The sequence below is a fragment of the Trichosurus vulpecula genome, chromosome 5 (genome assembly GCF_011100635.1).
Source record: "Trichosurus vulpecula isolate mTriVul1 chromosome 5, mTriVul1.pri, whole genome shotgun sequence".
NCBI lineage: Eukaryota > Metazoa > Chordata > Mammalia > Diprotodontia > Phalangeridae > Trichosurus > Trichosurus vulpecula.
Genome location: NC_050577.1, coordinates 219,391,402 through 219,414,353, shown reverse-complemented (window position 1 = coordinate 219,414,353; position 22,952 = coordinate 219,391,402). Strand labels below are relative to the sequence as shown.

Sequence of the window (22,952 nt, the reverse complement as noted above, 5' to 3'; positions counted from 1 at the left end):
GCAGAATTAGTGGGATGTCTAACCCCAACATGTGAAGACTGCTTGGCAGATGACTACCAGGAGCAGAGTTAGAACCAATGTTTCCGAATTCCTGGTTTGGTGCTTTCCCCGTTATCCTACATCATTTCTCTCTCAGAGTGGCTAAGCTGATCAGGGGATAGAGACTAGCTAAAGTCCATTATTTTAGGGGTGATGGAAGCACCAATCAGAGTGATCATTTCCCTGTGATGTCTCCTAAATTGGTGACCCTTCAATAATTTAGAACTATTTGGACTGTCTTCATAAACAAACTAAAGGTCGCAGGAATGAGTAAGAATTTGAAGATCTGACGGTGACATCAAGCAGAATTCAGAAGTCAAACCCAACTGGGGTTTGATTAACAATGGTGTGATTAACAGTATAAAATTATATATACATATATATGTATATATATTATATATATACATATATTATATATAATTATATATACATGTATATATATAATTATATATAATACATTATATATAAAATTACGTGCTGGAAGGAGGATGTCGAGTCTCTCAAATTTCTATAAGAAGATTTAAAAAGCTCATTTCTTCCCCAGGATAACAAGACCATGAACCATAAAAAGAAGCATTGTCTCTTGGAAAAGGAAAAAGTTATACATGCACTCTGCCCACCCTCCCACCCCCCATAGTTTATATATCATGTTGTTGAAAGTTTCAAACGTTGGAATGTAGATGCCCGCCCTCAGGTATGACAAAAGATAATGAACAAGGAAGAGCCAATCGAGGGGATGAGCAGATAGACTTGGATGATACCTTTAAAAAAACAGCTTTGTCTAAAATCACTTTTCCCTCTCTCTCCTGTTTGGAATATTCAAGATGCCCTGGACACACTGACATACACCTGCATACTTTCAGCTCAAGTGAATTAGGGGATCCATCTACTCCGTTGGGCTGGGATGGGCTAATGATTCCATAAAACCGCTCCTTGATAGAAAGCTTGGGCTCCTTGCCATCATCCATGCAGAACCAGAAGGGGTCTCAGAGGCCACTTGTCTCCTCCTCTCTGCTGTGGTTGGTCATTCAACCACAATTCTAGAAGTGGCACTTTATTTAATGGTAAGGGGAATTTCTAACATATCTTGAAATTGTTTAGGTTGGCAAGAGTTCTCCAAATATAAGAAAAAAATATTCCTTTAAAAGGCTACCAAAACAATATGGCTCTCAGGGCTAACCATTTGCTGTATTGAGGAAGCAAGAAAGAGTAGAAGGGATCTGGAAAGTGTGCTGGATTTTCAGACCGATGACCTGGGTTTGAATCCAGCTCTGCCAACTTGTGTAATCTTGGGCAAGTCACTTAACCTCCTCAGGTCTGTCTGCTCATCTGTAAAATGAGAAGGATGGACTTAGATGGCCTTTGTTTGTTGTTGTTCAGTCGTGTCCTACTCTTCCTCACCCCATTTGGGGTTTTCTTGGCAGAGATACTGGAGTGGTTTGCCACTTCCTTCTCTAGCTCGTTTGACAGATGAGGAAACAGAGGCAAACAGGGTTAAGTGACTTGCCCAGGCTCACACAGCTAGGAAGTGATTTGAACTCAGATCTTCCTAACTCCAGGTGCAATGCTCTATCTACTATGCCACCTAGCTACCCACAGATGGCCTCTGTGATCCCTTCTAAACTGAAATCCATGATCCTGTGAATTCAAAATGGTAAGTCACAGTTTTCCATTCAGCCCATTCAAAGGTATCCTTAAGTGACTGACCACCATTCTTACATCGCCACACTGAAATCAAGATGAAACGAATCAACCCCTTACCTCACTTGCAGCGTATGTGTAGAGAACTTTATTTTTTATCACAAACCAAAAATGTTTCCATGGCTTCTTACTGCCCTTTGACCTGTACAGGTAGCCACTCATGGTAGAGTCTTCCGTGTTTGCTGACACCTGGAACAAACAATCAGCAGAAGCAGTCTGTTATTATTAAGCGGCAGTTAGACAGCATCACAGATGGAACTATGGGTCTGGAGTCATGCGTACATTATGGCCCTGGACAAGTGATGTAACTTGTAAGTCTCAGCTTCCTCATCTGTAAAATGGGGATTATCATCATTGTTAGGATAAAATGAAATAACATGTGTAGAGGGCTTGGCAAACTTTAAAGCCCCAAGTGGTGGTTATTATCACTACCCTCGATTTTTAGACAAGAAATTAAATATACCATTAGGTAAGTCAGCCAGTTCTGGGTGTCAGAGATCTGTGATTTTGATCAGTGAGGGAACCAACTGGCTCATTCTATGACCTAGAGCTATAACCTTGGTGGATGCCTCTTGTAAAGGTTAACTGCCCAGTGCCACAGAGCAAGCATCAAAGGGAGGATTTTAACCCAGGACTTCCTGCCTCCAAGTACAGAGCTCTATGCAACATAAATATCATTGCCAAAATGGGGTTAAGTTACAGGCACCAGGAGCTAATGTTCCAAACCGGAACATTTTCATTTTAAGCTACATTTTTGAGGGAGGCTTTCAAAGACGGTTCATAGCTTCAAGCTTTCACTTGATGGAAGAACTAGTTACTTTTTAGATGTTAAAGAATGTCTTTTATCTTTCGTTTAAGGCTCACTGCTGGAACTGAAACTCAGCATGAATGTGGTTAGGGAAAAAATACAACTCCAAAGACCAAAAGGTTGTTGTTGTTGGATTTTTTTTTAATCACATTTGGGAGATTTCAGGGATTACTCATGCACTTAAACTCTCCCCTGGGAACTTGGAAGGTCAAAAGAGGCAGACGGCTGGCTTTGGAGACACAAAGACCGGGGTTCAACTTTCCCTTCTTAGGCTAATGGCTGTGGGATTCAGAGAAGCCACTCAGTGCCCCAGGCAACTCCCTAGGATTACAAACTGCAGATCCATTGGTATGGAGTGGGGGGGGCAGGGGTGTGTTGCTAACCAAGACTTCCTTCACCAATAAATTCAGAGCTCTGGAAAAAAACAAAACAAAAACTTGGAATACCAGGGGGATACTATTTTAACTGGCTGCCAGTTTATTTTTCTAGATTTTTATCTAAGCACCGCCCAGACCTTGGAAAAATTATAATCAAATTAACTGGGAGCAAATCTTTATAGCCTTTTCTAAATAAACCACACACAAACGTGGTGCAGTGCTAGGTTGGAGTCAGAAAGATCTGAGCTCAATTCCAGTCTCAGACACTTATTAGTTGGATGACCCTGGGCAAGTCAGTTAACCCTGTTTGCCTCAGTTTCCTCATCTGTAAAATGAACTAAAGAAGGAAATGGCAAACCATCCTAGCATCTTTGCCAAGAAAACCCTAAATGGGGTCATGAAGACTAAAATGACTGAACAACAACAAAAACAGTAGAGTGGAAATGGGGGCTCACGCAGCAGTCGAAGGACTTGGGGCTGAATATTTTCTGTTACTCCATCGCTTGATCCCCACCTTCCCCACCCCCGACATCCTCCCTTGTAAATGAGCAGTCAGACTAGTTGACCTCTAAGGTCCCTTCCATCTCTCCAACAATGGATTAATCAGCCTGTGCAGCTGGCTAAAAGGAAAGCAGTTTTCAGCTTATTACAGGGCTGAGCTACTGTAAATCATCCTTTGAAAAGGACACCAAGTTTCCAGTTGTGTCCCAAGTTGGGCCTCTACCTTGGAAAAGATTCCAAGAGTGACTGAAACAACAGTATTAATAGATCGATACATTTTTAATAGATGTATGTGGGTGGGTCCATGGGGTAGCTAGGTGGTGCCACGGTGCATAGAGTGCCAAGCCTGGAGTCAGGAAGACTCATCTTCCTGAGTTCAAATACAGCTTCAGACATTGACCCTCAGCAAATCACTTAACCCTGTTTGTTTCAGTTTTCCCATCCATAAAATGAGCTGGAGAAGAACATGGCAAACTGTTCCAGTACCTTTGCCAAGAAAACCCCAAACCAGGTCATGAAAAGCCAGACACAACTGAAATGACTGAACAATAAGTGGGTTGGCCCAGACAACATTTATAATATTGTGTTTATAAGAAAGTATATTCTAAACTCCAAAGTTTAGATTAAGATTGGGTTCCTTTGAAAACATCTCAAGGATTTTTAACGTAGATAAATATACTAAGGAGAAAAAAAATGATTGCATTAACTCAGAATTTGGTAATTTGTCAGACTAAAAGTCTTTAGAATCTAATATTACCAGTAATTGATGCATGATGTTTTAGAACAAAATTCTCATGAAAGTTGTGGACTTTTTGCTAAGTATTTTCATAGTTGGAGGCTGATGAAATCAGAAATGATTTTAGTTCCTCTCAACTTCCTAGTCAACATTCTGGAAGAGGAAAGGAGCCCGCCCATTCTGATGTCCACAAACTGAGTAGAGGAAATATCAGAAAGTCAATGTGTCATGAGCTTCTAGAAATGACTGAATGCATAAAGATATTTCCCTTAAGACCTATGTCACTCTGGATTAGTCGTTTTATTGCTCTAAGCCTCCTTATCTCTCCGTTGAGGTCACTGGGCCAGATGATCACCATGGCCCTATGTGGCTCTAAAATTCTTTGACTCTACAATTCAAGGACCTATCCAGTTGGCAGAGCTTCAGGTATGGGCCTGGCAATCGACAGGGACCAGCCTGCCTGAGTAGGGAGAAGCCCATGACCAGATGACTGGGTGTGGTGACTCACAAAAGTCAATATAATCAAGGCTGCAGTCAGAGAACTCCACCACTGAAGTCACGTGTAAGGTAGGGGATCTCTTCTCTCCATAGGTACACCTGCCTTACACGGATACTGAGAGCAGAAAGCAGGAAGTGGGTAGGTCCACCATATATATTTTCTTCCCAGGATTGCTTTGCCATAGTTGTGTGGCATGCCCTCTCTGCACATACCACTAGGTGATGCTCTGAGGTAGGGCTGTTCTAAGTTCCCTTCAGTACCTTTTGCACATGTGTGGACTTTCCTGGGTTCCCCTCTTTGAAGAATTAAAAAAAAATTATTTTGCATTATTATGAACTTGACGAAGATCAACAGACTCATACAAGGGAAAACCAAAAAAGACAATAGCACACGGAGTCATGAATCACCACTAAGTATAGTTTGTCTATTTCCAATTTAACATGGTAGTTCCAACACTGCCAGGTTTGTTGGCAACCCCTTGTTCTGGCTTTCCTTCTGGTCTTTCGGCCTACAAAGCATGAATAATTCTACATCTGCAAGTTTTCAAATGAAATAGCAACACTTACTTCTTTGAGGGCAGCTGGGATTTTTTTCTGTTTCCTTCCAGAAGGAATACTATGCAAGACTGAAGACAAGGCACTTGAAGGAGATTTGTGATTTGCTGGGGACCCAGTCTTAGGTGAATTCTGGTGATCTAAAGAGAGTCAGCACATGTCCAATTTATGAAGCTAATCATGACCATTCGCTTACTTAATCAATTCAACAACATTCATTGAACTAACATTTCCTGGGCACCTAACTAAATACAAAGCGTTGTACTATGCTGGGGGTGATACAGAGATGAATAAGGGTGCACCTCTATGAGAAGGACTGATCCACCTAGAAGAGGGGATGAGCAAAGTCCTCTTCATACATCAAACACCCTCCTGACCGCTCTCACCTCTGGCTCTCCCACAGAGAGCCGCTTGAAATTTGGAATAAGCAAAGGTCTCTTCCCACTTCTAGCAGGCTCTTGGCCACCAGAACCTTTAGCCCTCTCCAGAACCAATTGCTGAAATGAGAGCTTTGGCAGATCCACAAATCAATATTCTCATTAGAACCTTGGGGGAAGTATTCATTCTATAAAATCCTTATTTCTCCTGATACCTATGCTTTTCCCCCATACTCTCATTCTCATCTTCCGCCTACCTTTCTAATTCCAATCCTCCCAGGTGTTCCCTTTCCAGTGTGCCCTCTGGAAAAATACTAGCAACAGGTACACACACACACACACACACACACACACACACACACACACACCCCTTTTAAGTTGCAAAAGTGCTTTTCTCACAGAGAAATGGGCACTGATATGAAGAGATTTAAGTGGTGTGTCTAACAGCTCTTGTTGCAATGGGTACTAAGATGGGAAGCTTGGAGGAGGAGGGAGAGAGTTGGGGGACAGCAGTGAAAAATGACCAGAACTGGGAGAAGGAATATCTATCTATTGTACAGAAGAAAAGGATAGATGAGGGGATGGTTATTTACAGTTAGTAATAAACTGCGGATTTATGAAAGTGCAGGAAGTAAACTACTGAGTCATGTGGTTTATTCTACCTCCACCCCCCACCTCCGCCCCCTTCTTTCATATACTTGAAAGGCCGGTCCTCACAGCATGAAGAATGATGATCATTTTATGCATAAATCCACAAATCTTTCAGGAATGCAGCTATAAACCACATTCAGACTCTAGAAAGGGTGGCTACTCTAGGGAAGTCCTGGTGGTTATCTTAAACCCAACAGTAGGAAAACAATAGACCCAATAACCTCTTGTCAGCCAAATAATCATTTCTGGCTACAGAGACAAGAGGAGATTAGAAACTAACTGCAAAATGTATTTTATGTGGTTGAATGAACTTATAACCTTGCATAATTGGCTGTAGTGGTAGTGAGGTTTGTCTGAAATGTAGAGTATTTTTTTTTAAAAAGGTTTTACTTCTTTATTGAGAAACTTTTCCTGACTCTGTAAATTGGCACTTCAAATAATACCAATTCTCAATAAAACCAAAACAAAAATACTACTAGAAAGGCTTTTTTAGAAGATAAAAATTAAATTAAATGTTAACAGCATCTGGGACACACATAAGAAAAAGCTAAATTTTGACCTCAGAAGAACTTTCAGGTTTTCAAGAACTGACCTTTCAAATTCATTTTAGAATTTATTTTTAAAATAAATTTGATTCTACCATGTTTAGGTCCTTAAAACAATTGGATGAGGCTAAGGGGAAAGAACAGTGTATCTGGAGCATGGGTTTAAGTCAAAAGTCTGACACTTAATAACTACATGACAAAATTCCCTTTTACCTCTCTCTGCCTCAGTTTCTTCTCCTTGTAAAATGAGGAAAGCTGGGCTACATGGACTGGGAACTCCCTCCTAGCTCCAGATATATGATTCTAAAACAACCTATTAGCAAGGTTTCCCTTTAGGAAAAGCATTAATGGTCAGAGAAAAATAGTTTGTAAGCCCCATATTAATCACTTCTAGTTCTCAAATAAAGATAAAGTGCTCTCAAGTTGTTTTAAGCAAATTCTCTGCAATCTTTCTTTACATCATTAATTTTTAAGATGTTCTCCTTGACCTCTTTCTTTACATCCCGAATCTGTTAACCATGTTTCTCATCCCAATTTAAACCATTATTTGCTTAGCAAACCTTCTCTCCTACTATTGAAGGTATATTTTGGTCTAGTCTCACCTTGAACTGAGCACTAGATCTGAATTTTGGGAGCCAAGAGTTAATCAAATTGAACTCCTAGGTATCCTAACCAAAACTGTGGGCAACATTACTAATCCCATTTACATAAAAGAAGCTTCCCAAAGACCGGTTCAAGGGGAAAAGGGGGCTGGTGAGGGGTGAGTGGGTTTTCATTACCTAGTTTCTGCAATTCTTTGAAACAGTGTTCACAGACTCTTGCTGGCTGGTTTTTCAGGTAATCTAAGCCATACTTATTTGATGAACAAGCTTGACAGACAATCTGAAAACACATAAACCAAATTAACTTAAGAGCTAGGCCTTAAGGGGCAGGTAGTTGGCATAGTAGATAGAGCACCAGTTCTGAAGTCAGGAGGACCTGAATTCAAATCCAGCCTCAGACACTTACTAGGTAATATGACCCTGGACAAGTCACTTAAACCCTGACTGCCTCCCTTCCCCTCTACCCCCTACCCCCAAAGTTAGGCATTTCCTCACTTGTAAAATGAGGATAATGGGCAGCTAGGTGGCGCAGTGAGTAGAGCACTGGCCCTGGAGTCAGGAGGACCTGAGTTCAAATCTGACCTCAGACACTTGACACATGTGCTAGTTGTGTGACCTTGGGCAAGTCACTTAACCCCAACTGCCCTGCCAAAAAGCAAAAAAATAAAAATAAAAATAAAAAAAATAAAATAAAATGAGGATAATAGGAATGTTGAAAGGATCAAATAAAATAATGTATCTAAAACACTTTGCAATCCTTAAATGTTCTCAAGTATTATTAGTATTGGCATATATTCATTTATATTTATAGAGAGCATTATATAAATATATCATTCAAAGCCACAGGAAGAAAAATACTGGCCTGAAAAAGGGTTTTTTTTGCTCTCAACATTTACCCAATATCATTCCAGATATTATATCATGATTCAGTATTTTTTCAGCACAATGGTGTTTTGTGCAAATATGTTTTAGAACATAACATATAATGTGAATTCCTTTTAAAAACATTTTTTAGTCTAGCCTTTGACTTGGTGTAGGGAACTCTGGTATGGAAACTCCATCTATCTGGGTAGCTAGCCAGATCATCTGCAACCGATCATCTTAGAAAACTACCTGGGACCCTGAGAAATCACCACTCCATTGCCCCATGTTTCCAATGCCTGAAAAGTCTTAGGCTTCCTGTAAAATGGACCCGAAAGGAAGAACAGGACGTTCTTGCCCTACCTTGCCACAAGCCCGACAATGGTGACGCCTCCACGTGAGCGTGAATTCACTCGTACACACCATGCACATGGTGGCCCTAGTATCAGGAATCCAGATGGGAGCCTTTGAGCCCAAAGGGCTCATCTCTTCTTTCTTGTCCATGTCCGTCTGCAAAAAAGAGAATCAAGCCCTAAAGCTGTAAGAATCGTATCAACAAAAGGAGAAAATGAACTCTGATTTTCTCTGTCATGTAGAATCTGCTCAATGAAGTTTTACTGATGTCTTTTTGGTTTTCCCATCAGTCACTTCTCTGCATGTGTCCTGGTACAAGGACAAACTGCTGACCTGAACTGGTGGAAGAACTCTTCTCATCAGGGAATTCCCTATACAAATAAAATTATGGGGTTTTATCAGATTTTAAAAAATCCAGATTTTTCTATGTTTCCATCAACATTAGATTAAAAACCAAATCAACATTAACTTTGCTACTCTGAAGGGAGTGATGTGCTACGGTCCTATGGTGTCAGCCAATACCCTTGTGGTTTTAAGTTATTAGCAGCCTAGGACCAAGGCCTCTTCCCTGACCACTACTACTCCCTATTCCCTCAAACTCACTCATGTTCCTTCCATGTCTCCAGGCTAATCTTCTTTACCTTCATACTGTGCCTGTCTTTCAGTAGGCCTGTACCTCTCCCACCACACCACACCCCCCAGAACATTTTACTTAATATATTTTATATTCACAAAGTATACATGTTGTTTCTCTCCAATAGAATGTTACCTCCCTAAAGACAAGGCCAATTTCATTGTCTCTGTACCCATAACTCCCAGCACCCAGCAGGAACAATGAATGCTTACTGAATTAATGATAATTATGCCCATAATGGGCTCAGAGTAAACTGATGGATGTTTAAGGAATCTGAGCCATTTAATTTCTTTTCCTTTATGTTATTATGGTCACTGGGTAAATTATCTGTTTTCCTTGCTCTCTTTTTTTTTTTTTATCAATTCATTCACATCTTCCCAAGTTTTTCTGAATTCTTCAAATGCCTCATTTCTTATGATGCAAAAATATTCCATGAAGTTCATATGCCCATCATTCTCATCTGAGTTTTTTGCCTGTATCTTCTATACCAATCCTTCAGGAACAACTTACTTGTTTAATTTATTCAACCATTCCCAAATCACCCACTTTCCTTCTAGTTTTTTGTTACTATAAAAGTGCTGCTATAAATATTTTGGTCTCCCTGGGACTTTCCCCCACCTCTCTACCTCTCTGGAATATGAGCCTAGCAGTGGTATCATTGGGTCAAAAAGTAGGCACAACTTTAGTGACTTTCTTAAAATAGCTCTTGTTCTCATGTTTAAACCAACTTTCTACATTCCTTGACTATCTGATCTGTAACAGAGGTATTTGTCATAAGCCCTTTTTTACTCATTAACCGCTGGATTTCCTACTGATTTTACTATGTAACTGGAATTGTCTATTTCATCTTTTCTGTTCACCTTTGCTTCTTATTTATTGTTCTTGTTTGTCCTTTATTCTCAAAGACCATGACATCAGGAAGGTGATACTATGACTTGCAAATGAACTGGATTTAAGTGAGAGAGAGCTGTGCAAAATCACCAGCCTCGTTTTCTCCTCTGGAGCCATATGGGTCCAGTGGCAAGATACAGATCAAAAAGACTGGAGATGGCCCTTGCTCCTTTTTTAGGGACAGTTGGGTGGTCCAACAGATAGAGTGCTGGGCCTTGAGTCAGAAAGACCTCAGTTTGAATCTGACCTCAGACATTTACTAGTTGTATGACCCCTGGGCAAGTCACTTAACCCCTGTCTGCCTTAGTTTTCTGATCTGTAAAATAGAGATAAATAATAACACCTTCCTCCAAGGGTTATAGCAAGGATAAAATGAGATACAATTTGTACAGTGCTTTGCAAATCTCAAAGCACTATGTAAATGCTAGTTATGATGATGATAATGGTGAATTTAAGAATGCTCTATGTCCCCAGAGTTACTAAGCTGTACCTACTCTTTGACCCAGTAATACCATTAGTAGGCCTATTCTCACAAAAGATTAAAGAGGAGCAAAAGGAGCCATATGTTAAAAAAAAATTAGGGCCCCTCTTTTTTTGTAGTGGCAAAGAACAGGAAACTAATGGAGTGCCCGTCAACTAAAGGACAATCAAATAAATTATGGCATATGAATGAATGAAACATGATTATGCCACAAAAAATGATGAAATGGATGGTTTCTGAGAAAAGTGCGAAGACTTGTATGAACTGATACTCCTAACAGGGTGCTAGGGTAAAAAATCAGACACAGCTAACACAGGAATGGGTTTTGCTTTACCATGCATGTTTATTACAGGAGGGCCCCCCTCTTTTCTAAATAAGGAAGTGGGAACGAGGGAAAAAATATTTTTGCTCTTTGAAAAAAATACATAAATAAACAAAAAAGGCTAGCCATAATTGTACAAGGTAAGAATTTACATAAGAGTCATAATTATGTAAAGAAAAACAACACAGAGACTTCAGAACTCTGAAAAATGCCACGACCAGTTCTAATTGATGAAGCAAGATCTCTTCCTGCTTCTTAGAAGTCTGGTTAGATTACAGCTACTGGGCTATGATTACATTTTCAGACATGACCAAATGTTGATTTTGTTTTTGCCTAACTATGATTATTAGCTACAAGGGAGGTTCAAATGGGGAGAGAACCACGAAGACAGGACAGTGAAATTTTTTTTAAAAAGCATCAATCAGCTATTAAAATAAAAGATCATTTTAGCTGACTTTAAAAAAGGGAAGAAAGAGAACATTATACCTCATCGAGACTTCTGGAGGGGCAGAATGTGATTTTCTTCTTGGCGTACTCTTCAATTGACTGGGAGATTGCTTTTAGCCACTCATCCCTTTCTGTAGCAGAGCTGAAAGCAGAGGAGAGAGGCTCCATTAACCAGAAGTCAGTTCTCATCTGTTTCTTTTCCATCACATCAGTTTCTCACATCGGTGAATTCTCTTCCGTCCTCTGAAGACAGTTCTCCCTTCCTGAAGGCATGACCTCTGAGGCTCGATGTCTGATCATAAGTACCTATGAGCATTAAGGACCCTGGGGCATCCTGATGACCAGACATCTTCTGACATCTCATCCCAAGTGACCACATTAGTCTGGTTCTATACAGAAAAGAACACTTCAGGATCTCCTACTTTAATAATATAATATTACAATATATATTACATTATATTTGATATGTAATATCATTTGATATGTAATATCAATTACAATCAATATGTCAATATCAATCAAAATAATATACTTGATATGTAATATAATAATAATAATAATAATAAGCAAGTACTCATTAAGTCCTCACTACATGCAAGCAAAGCACCTTGTACAGTGTAGGTACAAAAAGAGAAAAAGCGACTGTCCCTGCCTTCAGTTAAGAGCTTCAGCTCTAATAGAGAGACATAAGATGCAAATAGCTATGTACATATAAGAAACATACAAGGAAAGTTGGAAGCAATCGCTGAGGGAAGTGGCTAGCATTGAGGGGGCCTGGAGAAGGCCTCTTGCAGAAGGTAGGATTTGAGCTGAGACTCAGAAACATGATCCTCTCCATAAGGGATAATTCCCCAAATAATGACTGAGAGGCGTCTGGGCAAAAGGTCAGAGAGCAAAGGAATATGGAGTCAGAGGACCTGCTTTCAAATTCTCTGCTCCCTACATGATGACCTGGAACACATCCCTTAGATACAGCGCTGGGTCTGGAGCCAGGAAGACATGGGTCCAAATTGCCCTTCAGACACTTACTAGCAAGGTGACTCCAGGCAAGTCACTTAATTTCTCTGAGGCTGTTTCCTGATCTATAAAATGCGGGGAGGGGAGAATGGATTCAACGGCCTTCACCAACCTTACTAGCTCTAAATTTATGATTTTATCTCCTGTTTGGGTCTCAGTATTCTCAACTATAAAGAGAAGAAAGTGGGTAATCTGATTGCTCCAGTCTCTTCCAACACTCATGATGAAAAAGGTGTACTGTGAATTGTTCTTTCTTGTTTTTTGTTCAGTCATTTCAGTCCTGTTAAAACCCCCATTTAGGGTTTTCTTGGCAGAGATGCTAGTGTGGTTTGCTTATGCGGCTCATTTGACAGATGAAGAAACTGAGGCAAACAAGGTTAACTGACTTGCCCAGGGTCACACAGCAAGTAAGTGTCTGGGGCTGGGTTTGAACTCAGGTCTTCCTGACTCCAGGCCTGAAGCTCTATCCACTGTACCACCAAGCTGCCCTATACTGTAACTTACACACACATTTTAACCAAGGAGATTTGTGAGCCATAATAAAAGGAATTTCTAAAAATTTCTCCTAAGAGTTATACGAACTGATGCAGAGTGAAATGAGCAGAACCAGGAGAAAAACCGTTACAATTACAACACGGTAAGGACATGTAACTTTGAAACACCTGAGAGCTCTGATCAATGCAGTAACCAACCACAATTATAGAAAATGGATAATGAAGCCTGCTGCCTTCCTCATGACCAAAATACAGTATGTGGTATAGGATGAGATACATTTTTGGGCATGACCAGTTCAGGAATTTGTTTTTGCTTAACTATGCAGATTTGTTACAAGAATTTTCTTCTTTTTCTTTTTAAAATGGAGGTGGAATGGAAAAAAAAATTGCTTCTTAATGGAAATAAAGTAAGATAAAAGTTGGGTTTTTTTAAAGCTCCTACAAAACATATCAAATCCCTGATGGTTCTAGATTCAAAACACAGAATACCAAGAACCTGAAAACTTCAGGGATGTGTGGAGCATGGAAAGAGAGTTGTATTTGAAATCCCAGGACATGAGTTCTAATCCTAGCTTTGGACCAGTTAGTCAGCCCTCTAGCCTTTACTTTCCTACTCTGCAGAATGAGAGGAAAGGATGAGATGACATCTAAAGTCTAGCATTTACAAGATGTGATATATCTATCTCTGTCTCTCTATCTATCTACACACACACAGTGATCAAGAAAGCATTTTAGGATATGATGCAAAACAGAAATTTAAGGGGTAGCTAGCAAGAGCAATGCAACAGCTAGGTGGTACAGTGGATAGAGCGCTGGACCTACAGTCAGGAAGACCTGAGTTCAATTCCAGCCTCAGACTCTTACTAGCTGTGCGACCCTGGGCAAGTAACTTCATCGTGTTCGCCTCATTTCCTTATCTGTAAAATGGGGACACACTGGAGAAGGGAACAGCAAACCACTCCGATACCTTTGCCAAGAAAACCCCTTGCAAGTCCATGGGGTCATGAGGAGTTGGACACGAATGAACAAGAGTAAGAGCTATATGTTAAAGTTACAAGCGGTTTAGATCTTTGTTCTTTGATTGCTTTTCAATCATGCCTGACTCTTCGTGACCCCAGCTGGGGTTTTCTCAGCAGAGCTACTAGAGTGGTTTGTCATTTCCTCCTCCAGCTCCTTTTACAGATGGGGAAACTAAGGCAAACAGGGTGAAGTGACTGGCCCAGGGTCATACAGCTCCTAAGCGTCTGAAGCCACATTTGAACTCAGGAAGATGAGTCTTCCTGACTCCAGACCTGGTGCTCTACGCACTATAGTGCCACCTAGCTGCCTTAGATCTTGGAAAGCTAGCCAAAGACTTTTTTATGGTGATAATGTACGTGTCTTTTGTCTATTTCTCCCATTTAAGTTTTCTGTTCACATCCTCTTCATATGAACATATTTTTCAGGAGTAGTCCCCTGTTAAGACCTTGATGGATGGGTAAGACCACAGGACCTGTTGTTGTTCGTCCTTCATTCTCGAAGAGGACCAATGACATCACAAAAGTCATGACTTGACTTGCCCGTGAATTAGATTTAAGGGATGTGGAGGTGATTTTCATAATACAGTCCACCTTCAGTACAAATTAAGAGAAAAATACCAAAAATGTCTCTAACCTTTAAGGTTAGAAGGAAAAAAAATCAGATTTAAAAAGAAGAGTCTTTTTTAAAATGAACTTAACCATCACAAACAAACATTCCAAAATATAAATCAAAACAGAAGCAACTAGGTATAGTTTTGTTTTGTTTTTCAAAAAGCATCTATTGGGGCAGCTAGATGGCACTGTGGATAAAGCACCAGCCCCTGGAGTCAGGAGGACATGAGTTCAAATTGAACCTCAGACACTTGACTCTTACTAGCTATGTGACCCTGGGTAAGTTACTTAACCCCAATTGCCTTGCAAGAAAAACAAAGAAAACAAAAAGCATATATTAAATTTAGTATGGCAGTAACAAAATTGCCCTCTTTGTGTTCCCTTTTTGAACTTCTGGGAAAAAAAAGAAAGCCTAGGTTGAGATTCACATATTTTCATTCTCAATTAACAAGTTATTTGTTTTCTCTGCCTCTCATCTGTCCACCACTGGGGGGAAAAAAGAAACAAAAATTTGTAACAAATACACAAAGTCATGCAAAAGACATTCCCACACTGGCCAGATCAAAAACTGTGTGCTTTATTCTCAATCTTGAATTCCAGGTCAGTTCAAAAACCACTTTATGGGCCTCCCCAAATTTACTTTACTTGGAAAAAATGGCTTGCCCTTTCATTCTGAGATAAAACTATTTCTGAACCCCTGAATCCCCACAAGAAACCCATTTAAAGACTTCCCGAAAGAATCACCTGTGAGTTTTCCCACATAGTTCTTTATAAAAAGCAACCAAAATAGGGATAGAGCAGAGATAAAGACCGATGATTCAATAAATGTTAGAACTGCTCCCCTCAACAGCCTTGGGGGCACAGGTTTCCGAATGTGCCAGCACATAATTCAATTGTACACATTAAATTACAAATGATACCCTTGCATTTAAAAGTGTCTTCTTTCCCTTGTAGGCCTTTTGCCAGAACAATTGTTTATGAGTTCTTGGAAACAGATTTGTCACTAACTGCACCCAATTCGCAAATGTTCCAACATAAACATTCATTATCTGGTACAGATATTTCAGCTTCAGGAAGCAGTCAATCTTAGAGGTAGAGAGTGTTTAGCACAGAACCTGGTGCTTAATAAAAGTTGATGGGCTAGGGGCACCTAGGTGGCCCAGTGAGTAGAACACCAGTCCTGGCGTCAGGACGCCTGAGACCTCAGACACTTGACACACTTACTGTGTGACTTTGCGCAACCCCATTTGCCCTGTCTTTCCCCCCTGCAAAAAAAAAAAAAAGCTGATGGGCCCTCTGACTGACTAAGGAAGCATCCTGGCTAGAATGAAACCAAAGGGAAAAAACATAGGGCAGGTTTACAGAATGGTAAGATTTCTGCAATTATCTAGGAAAAAAGTTCTTATGACAGCAAAATCTGTTTTATCATCCACTTGCCTTAAAAGTTGAAAATGAACGTCCAATACTGTAACAGCAATACTGGACAAGATCAACTGGAAACGACTTAGCTATTTTGATCAATACAATGATCCAAGACAATTCCAAAGGACTTATGATGAAAAAATGCTATCTATCCCCAAAGAAATGTCTGAATATGGAATAAAGCATATTTTTATGTTATTTTTCTTGTCTTTTTGGTAGGCATTTTGCAACATGGAAATATGGAAATGTTTTTCACAACTACACATGTATAATTTACATAAAATTTCTATAAAAAAAGGACGAGAGAAGGGAAGGAAGGAGAGAATTTGGAACTCAATATCTTAAAATATGAATGTTAAAAAAATTTTCATGGAATTGAGAAAAAAATGAAAAAGATACAAAGAGAAAGGAAGGAAAGGAAGGAAGGAAGGAAATGAATGCCCAAGAATCAATCAGAAGGCATTTATTAAGTGCCTACAACAAGCTAGGCATTAGGGATTGTGTAATCTTGTACAAGTCACTGCCTCCCTGAGCCTGTTTGCTCATCTGTAAAATGAGGGGGTTGGAACATATGGCCTCTGAGGTTCCTTACCTGCCTTCAAGGAAAAATGGGGTTACAAACTTGGTGAGGAAGGGGTTTAGGAATGGCACTAGTTCCAGGGAATTATTAATTCTTACTTTAAAAGTGACAGATTTTTTTTTTTAAACTCCCAAACTCATCCCTGTTTCAAAGAAAAAAACTCCACTGGGTCATGCAGAGTTGGACACAACTGAACTACACAACAGGAAGCTACATAAATGTTATACTATCTAAGCCCACAGTTTTCCATCTTGTTTATGAGGATTTTTTTTCTTATTGGAACCTGTTATTTCCCTTGTACAGAGTATTCCCAAGTGAAGAAAATTCCTTCACTACTACAGATAAGTACACTTTCTCTGTTATTAACAGTCTTATACAATCGCTTGGGAACTGAGAGGTCAACTGGTATGGCCTCGATTACATCACCAGCAAGTGTCAGAAGCATGATTTGAGCCCAGGTCTTCCTAACTGAGAGATAAACTTTTCATTGTGGCATACTGCCTCTAGGGCAGCAAGGCAGCACAGTGGGTAGAATGCCTGGCCAGGAGTCAGGAAGACTCATCTTCCTGAGTTCAAATCTGGCCTCAGACACTTACTAGTTGTGTGACCCTGGGCAAATCACTTAACCCTGTCTGCCTCAGTTTAGTCACTTGTAAAGTGAGCTGGAGAAGGAAATGGAGAACCACTCCATTGGAGAACCACTTTGCCAAGAAAACCCTGAATGGAGTCATAGTCAGACACAACTGAATATAATACTTCCATTATTTAAAAGGCTATTGGGAGAGATATTGTCAAATGCTCTACTAAAATCCAGGAATTCTCAGACTAGAGCAATGAACTAATCCAGATATTTGGTAACACTCTCAAAAAAGCAATAAAAGTAGTCTGGCAGACTCTTTCAAGTCTTCTTTTAAAAAAAAATGCTTTGTGACTATGTTGTTTACATCACAATCAGTTTCCAGAAATCCCCTACAGTAGTACCCCACACACACTCAAGTAAAACCATCTGAAACATTCACTTAAACTGATGCAGTATATAGTGCTCTGCCCCTATGGTCCACCATCTTTCTCCCACAAGGAAAGAGACAGGGTACCATATTTGTCCTCTGACACTAATACTGCTCACTCACTACATTTTATAAAGATTCTGTCGGCTTTTAGCTATGTCTTAGTTACATGACTACAGTCATTTTTGCCTCTTTGTTCTCCTGGCCTCGATTTTTTTCCATTAGGCATCAGTCACTGTGTCTCCCTGGAGGAGATGGACTGACCATTTCCCTTCCGCCCTTGTATCTTCAGAGTCTAGAACTATGCCTGACATGTAGTAAGTGCTTAATAAATGTTTGTTTGAATGTTCTAAGTTAACCTACATCTTGGTACCCAACAATCACCAATTTCCTTTCTAAGCATTTACAAATGACAAATATTTCTAGAATTTTGTCAAAAGTAGAATTAAAAGGAGTGTGCAGAAAACTATCCCTCTAAGGGAGGAAGAAACCAAACAACCCAAGAAGGAATGAGAAGAAATGCTTCCATGGTGCAGTATGGCTTTTGTAGAAATGAAAAGATATCTCTTTCCAAAAATGATGATGACACTTTCTCCCAATTTCCTCAGTTGATGAGACAAGGCTTCTTTGCTTAGTTGTTCTGGGATCATAACAATTTGGAGGAGGGGAGAAGGGTGTTAAAAAATGAGGAAACAATATCTGAAAACCCACTGTAATTCTGCTATTCCAAGAGAAGAGAACACAGGCAATTTATTGCTCAAATCATGTAAACGGGGATTTTTAAATAAGCAAACAAAAGCTGCCTTCTTGTAAAAAGGATCACCAATGCAGTGTGTCTAAATATGGAAGAAACATTTACTTGGCTATAAGTTGAAGGAGCTGAATTTGATGACCTCAAACGTCCCCTTCCAGTGTGAAAAATTCTATAATCCCATGATTAATTTCCTAATGTCTCTATGGGAAGAGACACTATATGAGAAAGCCCATCTTGCCAAAAGTAAATATCTAGGTAGGCATGATATGAAACATTATTAGTTTTTCTTTATTTGTGGCAAAATACAAAAAAATCATTATTAATGTTACATTGTTTTAAAAATATTATATAAATACTTAACATGTACATATGCATTTATATACATGTAAACATATGTACGTAATTTTTCTTCCATTAAAATGTAAGCTCCTTGAAGGCAAGAAGTGATTTTGCTTATTTGTATTTCCAGCATATAGTAAGTTTCAATAATTTAGACAGAATAACTACCCCCTCCCCTCCAAAAATATCCAAGGCAAATAGTTGTTGTTTGGTCCTACCAGTCATGTCCTACTCTTCATGACGCCATTTGGGGCTTTCTTGGCAAAGATACTGGAGGAGTTTGCCATTTCTTTCTCCAGCTCATTTTACAAATGAGGAAACTAAAGCAAACAGGGCTAAGTGACTTGCCCAGGGTCACATAGCTATTAAGTGTCTGAGACTGGATTTGAACCCCGGAAGATGAATTTTCCTGACTCCAGGACCTACAATCTATCTACTGCGCCACCTAGCTACCCCAATAGAGGTAATACTTAACCTCAAGTTCTCACTGAAACCAGAACCAATGCTCTTTCTACTATAGCACAACGTATCCCTCAAACAGCAGCAATGAGCTCACAACCAAGAGATATGGTCAGGCATCTAAGAAGAAAAGCAGGAAAAAAAATCCCGAACTCCCAAAGTTCAAGTCCAAAGAAATGGTTTTCTATATCTGAACCTACAATGTTGATAATAAAGGTCGCTTTTTAAGGTTTTTTTGTTGTTTTTATTTTTTACCTGGCTGAGAGAATGAAGGAACGCTCCACACTTTCAATCTTCAGCTCATTCTGGTAAGCTTCCTGAGTTGGTTTTCTAACCTACAATGAAGGCAAAAGAAAAATCTCATCTGTTGACCATCCTTCCCTCGATCTGGGAAAGCCCCTGACTCTGATGCTAGAAGTCACCAACATTCCGCCCCATCACTAGCTGATTTCTAAGAGGAGCCTGAAATGAAAACACTCTAGGACTCTTTCCATTACATATTGGGGGAAGGCAGGAACGTTACAATTCATGCGCAAGTCAAGATGTCGCCATTGGTCCTCTTTGAGAAGGAAGGACAAACAACAACAACAACCCATATGCTACACTGTCTAGCTTATTCTCAAGGACAAGGGCCGGGGACTGAATGAGCCAAAAAATATTTGCCCAAGTAACTAATGGGTGACTATAATTCTCTTTCTAGAATCACAGGTGCATAGATCTTGAACTACAAAGGACTTCAAAAGTAATGCGGTCCATTCCCCTCATTGTAAAGATGGGAAGTGAGTCCTGGAGCTTAGTGATTTGATCAAGGTCATACAGGTAGGAGGTGATAGCATGACCACACATCATTGTAAACCAGTTGGGAGAAAGCAGTAAATAATTTCCTTTGACTCCAAGACCAGCAATATTAGGTTCTATTTATGAGCCCTCTCCTAAGCACATTTGTTTCATTAAAATATATTTAATGACAAAACACTAAGATAAAAAGTTGTTTTGTTTAGTCATTTTAGTTGTGTCCTTCATGAGCCCATTTGGGGTTTTCTTGGTAGAGTTACTGGAGTGGTTTGCCATTTCCTTCTCCAGTTCATTTTAGCCACTCAGCCACCTAGCTGCCCTAAAAAAGTCAGTAGTGATCTCACTGACTCACCTTCATTCCAGCCAAAGAAAGCATGTTGTTGAGTTTATACATCCCAGACTGCACAGGTGTTGTGTACAAGAGAGCATCATTAAACTGCAAGAGAAAACACACATCAAAGAAGATTGTAAATGAAGAAACAAAAACGTGTTAGTGATAGATATGTGGAGGACATGAGGGGTTTAAGACCTTGCCTTCTTTTTTTGTGTGTTTAAATAATATTTTATTTTTTCACCCAATTACATGTCAAAACAACTTTTAACATTAATTTATTTGACTTTTGAGTTCCAAATTCTATCCCTTCTGTCCCTTCTTGCCTCTTCCCTGAGACAGTGAGAAATCTGATATAGGTTATACATGTGTAATTATGCAAAACATATTTCCATGTTAGTCTTTTTGTGGAAGAAAACTAAAAAAAAAAGAATAATATTATGCTTTAGTCTGTATCCAGATGCCATCAGTTCTTTGGAGGTGGACAGCATTTTTCATCATGAAGCCTTGGGATTGTTTTGGATCACTATAGTGCCAAGAATGGCTAAGTCATTCATAATTCTTCATTGTACAATATTGCCGTCACTGCATACAATGTCGCTGTTACTACATACAATGTTCTCTTGGTTCTGCTAACTTCATTTCATGTAAGTCTTTCCAGGTTTTTCTGAAATTATCCTGCTCATCATTTCTTACAGCACAATGATATTTCCCTTACGATCATATATCAATAACAGATATTTCAAGGAAAAACAAAAACGTCTCATTGCCATTTCCTTCATTGCCAATTGTCCTTTGGCTTTTCTGTCTTTACAACTAAACTTTTTTTTTTTGGAGGCAATAGGGTTTCAGTGACTTGCCCAGGATCACATAGCTAGTAAGTGTCTGAGGCCATAGCTAAACTTTTAATTTTTTTTAATGTTTTCTTAAAATATCATAGTCATTTACTAATGTCTCTCCAGCCCCCATATAATTCTCTTTTAACAAATATATTCATTAAGGAAAGCTGATTAAACATACTAGTGATATCCCTTGGTGATAAGAGAACACATGTCTAGAGCCAGGATTGTTAACCTGGGGTCTGAGAATTTGTTTTATTAATATTTTGATAAATATTTCTATATAATGAGTTTCCTTTGCAATCCATTTTATTTTATGTACTTAAAAACATGATTTTGAGAATCCTTTCAAAGAACACAGGAAAGTTTAAGAACCCCTTGGTTTGGGAGTTTAGAGTTCATTCTCACTTTATGAGTAAGGCCTATGGTCACACAAGTCATAAGTAGCAGAACCAATATTCAAGCCAATGTATCCTAATTCCCAATCCAGCATTCTTTTGACCACACCATGTTGCCTCGTTCTGCACCCATGATCCTCCGCTTCCCTGCTGACAGAGGAGAGCCATGCTTCATGATCAGTTCTCTAAAGCCACGGTTAGTCATTGTATTGATCACCGAGTATAGCATTGAATACAGAAATGTATCAATTACTATCCCTAAGCTTCTAAGACTGATCCATACTCCCCACCCCTGCCTTTCTTACCACCAGCCCAGTCTTTGATGCCTTTACAATTTGGCCCCCAAATCCTACTCCACTGAAACCACTTTCTCTACAGACATCTCCTAACCGCCAAATCCAAAGTCCTTATTCTTTCTGATCTTCATGCAGCATCTACCATGGCAGACCATTCTCTCTCTTCCTGTTTGCCAAAGTGAATTTCTGTTGACCGGATGCTCTTCACCCTTGGTTTCCACGACACGAGCATCTCTTGGGTCTTTCCAATCTGTCTGATGGCTTCTTCCCAGTCTCCTGCCTTCCCCTCTTGTCTTTTTTTCTGCTCCCTAGTTGTTACTATCTCTTAAAACTCTCTATGCCTGACTCCCAAATCCTGCCCCAATTTCTTCTCTGCTGCATCTCTGAATCTCTAATTCCAAATCTTATTAGTGCCCCAAACTCACTGTCTATAAGGGTAACTTGTGTTCTTCCCTAAACATGCTCCTTCTCTTCCCAATTTTACAATTTCTGTTCACAGAGTAGTAGGGGCAGCTAGGTGACTCAGAGGTTAGAGCATCGGCCAGGAGTCAGGAAGATCTGAGTTCAAATCTCATCTCTGATACTTAACTGTGTGACCCTGGGTAAGTAATGTAACTTCTGTTTGCCTCGGTTTCCTCATTTATAAAATGTTATGAAATACTATAAATATTTTTATATTATATATTTTATATGAAATATAAAAATATGATGAAATAGCACTCAACTTGCCAGGTTGTTGTGAGGATCACATAATATTTGTAAAAAACAAAGGACCTGACACATAACATTAAGTGCTACATAAAAGTTAGTTATTATTATCATTCTCTTCCTACCTAGCCTCCACATCTTCAAGGGATATCTGGCCTTCCCTCTTCCTCACTCAATCAAAAGCCAAGTCTTCCTGACTTCTCTGCTTCTGTAATATTTACTGTATTCACATTTTCTTCTCCAGGCAAACTGTTATCTGCAGCGGTATTGGAGGTTTTCTTATTAACTGCGCCTATACCAGTGAAACCCCAAGTCTGGTCCAGAACAGGGAAGCAAAGAGAAGGCATGGAGAGTGGCTATTTGTACAATGACTAGCATGTTGAACCTGGGGTCAAGAAGAGTCAAGTTCAAATCCTGCCTCTGACACATCTTAGCCGTGAGAGCCTGGACAAGCGGCTTAAAATTCTCAGCGCTCTAGGCAACTCTCTGAGACTAAATTACA

The 22,952-nt window shown here is 39.6% G+C and overlaps 1 protein-coding gene across 1 annotated transcript in view; it reads right to left on the bottom strand.

The window, feature by feature from the left end:
• Window positions 1-22,952, bottom strand: part of FGD6 (FYVE, RhoGEF and PH domain containing 6) — a 182,352-nt gene that overhangs the window by 13,095 nt on the left and 146,305 nt on the right. The window contains exons 13-19 of the mRNA XM_036762145.1: window positions 20,231-20,314; window positions 19,339-19,418; window positions 11,420-11,522; window positions 8,615-8,761; window positions 7,568-7,670; window positions 5,228-5,355; window positions 1,801-1,929 (exon numbers count right to left, since the gene is read on the bottom strand). Coding sequence (XP_036618040.1) covers window positions 1,801-1,929; window positions 5,228-5,355; window positions 7,568-7,670; window positions 8,615-8,761; window positions 11,420-11,522; window positions 19,339-19,418; window positions 20,231-20,314 — 774 coding nt within the window. The remainder of the gene's footprint in view (window positions 1-1,800; window positions 1,930-5,227; window positions 5,356-7,567; window positions 7,671-8,614; window positions 8,762-11,419; window positions 11,523-19,338; window positions 19,419-20,230; window positions 20,315-22,952) is intronic.